Here is a 4,149-nt window from a genome sequence, read left to right on the forward strand (position 1 = left end):
GAGCCAAGAAAACTTTGCCCGCTGCTAGGACCTCTCCCTGCTTTATAAACAGAAAGGCAGTTTGCCCTGATCTGTGGCCCTCTGGAGAAGGAAGGCAGCTCACTCAGGGTCATGGGGACAGCTGAAACAGAGTTATTTCCCAAGCTCCAACCTGATGGCTTTATCTCTATCCCTCCCCTCCAAGGGTCTCCCAGAGGACTCCACCAGCTTTGAGCAGGAGAATAAAACACACAGCATAAAATCCCAGCACCTGAGGCAAGTGATAGACATTACCCAAGGAGCTGTCTTACAGGCCAGAGAGAAAATACTCAGAATAATGGATGATGTAGAGTGCCCATGAGGTGCTTAGCACATGGTGGCTGCACACAGGACCCAGGGCTGCTTTCACAGAGACTTAGCTGCGGAGCAGTTCTTGGGAGCAGCCAGAAGCTTTGAACCCTTCTGGGATGTCACTGTCCAGTTTGGAAATTATTTTGTAAATGGGTTTTTTCCAGGAGGGGTCGGTGTCCTTGCCCGCCTTGACGGCACTGAAGAACTCCCGCAGTGTCAGACTGGCCACCTCCAGGAACCGCCCTGGCACCTGCAGCGAGACGGGCATCAGCCCACGGCACCACCAGGTCCCCAGCTCCCACTCACCTTGTCAAATCCCATCACCCCACCTCCCCGCCCCTGGCTCCCCCTCCTCACCTCGAAGTCATTCCCTTTGTTATAGTGCATGTTGAGGGCATGGAAAAGCTCTGAGTCTCGGGAGACCCGGAGGGTGCCAGCATCCACGACTCCCTCCAGCAGGGCCTGCCGGGCAAACTTCTCCACCTGGATGTAGTAAAACTCACGGAAGTTGCTGAACCACTTGATGAGCTGGGAGGTGATGCAGCGGCTGAACTGCCAGGGGGAAGAGCCGGAGGACAGGCATTATGCCAGCTTGGAGCTCCTGACCTGTAAGCCCTCACAAGCTCAGGCACATACCTGGCCCCAAACGCATCCCTGCCCCAGGGCTGCAAAAGCACCAGCCAGGACAGTGACACGGGGGTGTCCGCAATGCCTCTCCCTGCTGAGATTTGGATCCCAGCTGTCCTGCGGTGGGGAGGCATGCTTGTGACATGTTTTAATCCCAATGCCTCAATTGCACAGAGCAAAGATCTGGCAGCCCAGGTCTGCTACGGTCCTGAGGACCTGCTCCAGGGCAGCCTGTGCTGAAGTGGGTGCTGTCCCCCTGCTCCAGACAGCAGGGTGAGGGGGAGACAAGACCATTCCCTTCCCCCGCGGTTCCCCGGTGAGGTGGGCTGGGTGCCATGCTGCACAGGAGCCCTGCCTGGCACCAGCACTGGGTGCTGCTGTTTTACCTGCACATCAAGGAAGTAGGTTTTCAACAGAGTGGAGCTGGGGTAGCGAGTGAAGAAAAACATTAGCTTGGCCTTCTTCAGGTGGCCAGGGGTCAGCGCCTCCTGCATCTGCCTTGGGGTCAAGGAAAGCCTGCACATAGCAGCCCAACCAGCTTGGTGCATCCCTGAGCGCTGGCTCTGGCACGCACTTGCCTGGTACCCATGATAACCCCTCCCCACAGCGTGGCAGCAGAGCGGAGGGGGTTCATACCTGGCTGGGCAGCCGCTGGCTTTTCCTTTTGGCATCCCTGGGGAAGCTGCCATTCCCCACAGTGCTTCCCAGGCTGGTGGGAACAGGGATTTCCATGAGGCACCTGTTCCTGGCATAGGATGATGGGACCACCAGGATGGCTTAAGAGCAGGTTTGGAAGCTCCTGACTTCTAAGCCCCGCTATGCTACAGCATCTAACCAACCCTGAAGAGCAGCAGTGCCCTCCATGGCTCGGGACCCCTTTCCTGCCCAGTCCTTTTTAGCTGCCTGTGGAGAGTGAGGACCCTGGCCCTGGTGAGACCAGCAGGGGCTGTGCTGAGTTGTGGCTCCAGAGGACAAGGGGAACATGTCCAAGCCCAGGGACCTCTCTAGCTCTAGCCAAGCCCAGGGACCTCTCCAGATGTTCCCAAAGGATATATGAGTGGAGGCAAATCGTGCCCCATCCATCACAGCCTGCAGCTCCCCACGGCCATCCCTGCCAGCTGGCAGCAGTGCCAGGCTCTCCATGGCAGCAGGACTCAGGGGCAGGGGACGCTGCTGTTGCTGTCTCATGACTGATGACCTCAGTTTGATGGTTCCCCAGTGCAAGTTGAGGGACTCCGGGTGACCCTTCTCTGGAGCAGAGGGGCTCCCATGAGAGCTGCTGTCCCAGAGGCCATGCTGGCCATAGCCCAGCAGCTGGCTCAGCAGCTGGCTGTCCTGGAGAGGGGCGGCTGAGCCCAGTGAATAACCCATGCTGGGTACATGAGAGGGTTTTCTGAGCCCCTTTGAACTGAAGGAGCCAGGATGAGAGCTCGGGCTCTTCCCCGAATCTCCTGCCAGGGCCTCAGCCTGGGGTAAGCCCAGCGAGCCTGGTGTGTTCATGGGAGATGGATTAGCAAGTGGTTTTCTGCATTTCCCAGCAGCAAAACACTCTCTCCTGACATCTGGCCCTGGCACCTGGAGGCTGCAGTGCTGCTGCAGGAGCTGGCTGGCTGCCTTCGGCCAGACAGTCTTCAGGACAGAGTCCACCACTCGGGACATCATCTCAGCCAGCTCATGCTTCAGGGCCTGCGAGAGAACCCTTGCTGCTGAGGGCAGGCCACCTGTATCGCCTCTGTCCTCATCCTCCTCCAGCCCATGCACCTCCAGGATGCTCCTCCAGAAAGGTGCTTTGCACAGGTTGCTGGTTGCAGTGACAGTGTCTTCTTCCAGTCTGTCTCCAGGCTTTCCAGACAGTGGATGCACTTTCTCAGCACCTTCCTGGGCTTGGGCAGTGTCCCCAGAGTCACACACCTGGGAGAACTTCTCCTGAAGCCGCCTCAGCTGCTGCTCTAAAAAGCAGAGCTCCTCCTTCAGCTGCTGGCAGCCCTCCGCATGGGGGCTGCCCCCCATAGGGGCCACTTGCCCAGCTGCCCCTGCACCCTGCTGGGGCACCCTCGGCTTCCTCTTGCTCTCCCGGGGGATCTCACTGCCCCTCTCCCTCTCATGCCCAAAAGCTGCCTCCAGGCTGGTGCCAAATGCCTGAGGGGTTGGTGGGAGGCTCATGCCTTGGATGATGCTCTCCACCCTGGCCCGCTTGGCTCGTAGGTGCTGGGTGGCGAGCTGGTGCTGTAGGTGCTGGTCAGAGAGCTGGTTCCTGTTGTCAGCACAAGGCACAGGATCTGGGGCAAGGGTCCTGGGGAAAGCCAGGGCTTGCGGTCCTTCCCCAGGAGATGCTCCATGCTCATAGTCCTGAGGCAGGGTCACTGCCTGAGAGGAAGGGAAAAGGATGGTGGGATCCAGGCTCCTGCCAACCATCGGGTGGCTGAGGAGCTGTGATATCAAGGATGCACTGGGTGAAGGCAAGAGTGAGTCGGTCTGGAAACAGGGCTCTGACTTCAGCCCCTGGCCTTGCCCTGAAGTGGCGTGGTCTCCGTCCTGCTCAGAGCCAGTCCTGCCATCCATCATCTCTTCTTCCTGCCTGGACACCGAAGAGCTGACCCTCCGCTGATTGGGGATCATTTCCAGTGACAGACTGGCAGGCTTCCCATGTGTTTGATGTTCCAGCCTGCTAGCGGTGTGGAGCTGGAGAAAGAGCAAGAAACATCAATGGGCAAGACCTCATACAGCAGCTCTCCATGCACATGGCCAGAGATCTTTCCTTCCAGATTTCCAGGGCATCCCTGCTCCCCTGCAAAATCTATTTCACCAGGGAATGACCCAGGCAGAAACCTCCAGGCACTGCAAAACCCGTGAGCAGGCTGTTGGGTGTGGCATGATAGCAGCAATGCCCTGGACACAGTCACAGCTCCCACCTACCAGCCAGGCACTCAACGTGCCCAGAGTATATTTCACATGGTTTGGGCCCTGGATGTGCCCAGCAGCATGGACCTCCCACACCACCAGCTGCACCCGCACCAGAGGCATTTGATGAAACTCGCTCGTGGACTCAGGTACAAAGGTGGTGAGCACCAGACGGAGCCCTCTGCCACGCACACCTGGGCAAAGGTGGTTTTGGGTGCTTCCGGGTGCTGGCAGAGCACGGGGACAGCAGCTACATCCCTGGTGAAGGCATTCACGGCACGTAGCAGCTAG

At 58.6% G+C, this 4,149-nt stretch overlaps 1 protein-coding gene across 1 annotated transcript; it reads right to left on the reverse strand.

Annotated features, from left to right (window-relative positions):
- Nucleotides 1–394: 394 nt before the first annotated feature.
- PROX2 (prospero homeobox 2) lies at nt 395–3,591 on the reverse strand. The gene is made up of 4 exons (XM_064459988.1): nt 2,011–3,591; nt 1,344–1,451; nt 688–882; nt 395–580 (listed from the first exon to the last, which is right to left on the reverse strand). Exons 1-4 carry the CDS (start codon nt 3,574–3,576, stop codon nt 395–397), a joined length of 2,055 nt encoding a protein of 684 aa, XP_064316058.1. The 5' UTR covers nt 3,577–3,591.
- Nucleotides 3,592–4,149: the final 558 nt, after the last annotated feature.

This window comes from Phalacrocorax carbo, chromosome 9, assembly GCF_963921805.1.
Source record: "Phalacrocorax carbo chromosome 9, bPhaCar2.1, whole genome shotgun sequence".
Lineage (NCBI taxonomy): Eukaryota > Metazoa > Chordata > Aves > Suliformes > Phalacrocoracidae > Phalacrocorax > Phalacrocorax carbo.

Excerpts from the sequence above, each read along its gene's own strand:
- PROX2 (XM_064459988.1), bottom strand. The coding sequence starts at position 3,576 with ATGATCCCCAATCAGCGGAGGGTCAGCTCTTCGGTGTCCAGGCAGGAA. Across the intron at positions 1,452-2,010 it reads CACGATTTGCCTCCACTCAT|ATGCAGGAGGCGCTGACCCC; the intron begins ATATCCTTTGGG and ends ACCCCAAGGCAG. Across the intron at positions 883-1,343 it reads CCTACTTCCTTGATGTGCAG|TTCAGCCGCTGCATCACCTC; the intron begins GTAAAACAGCAG and ends TCCCCCTGGCAG.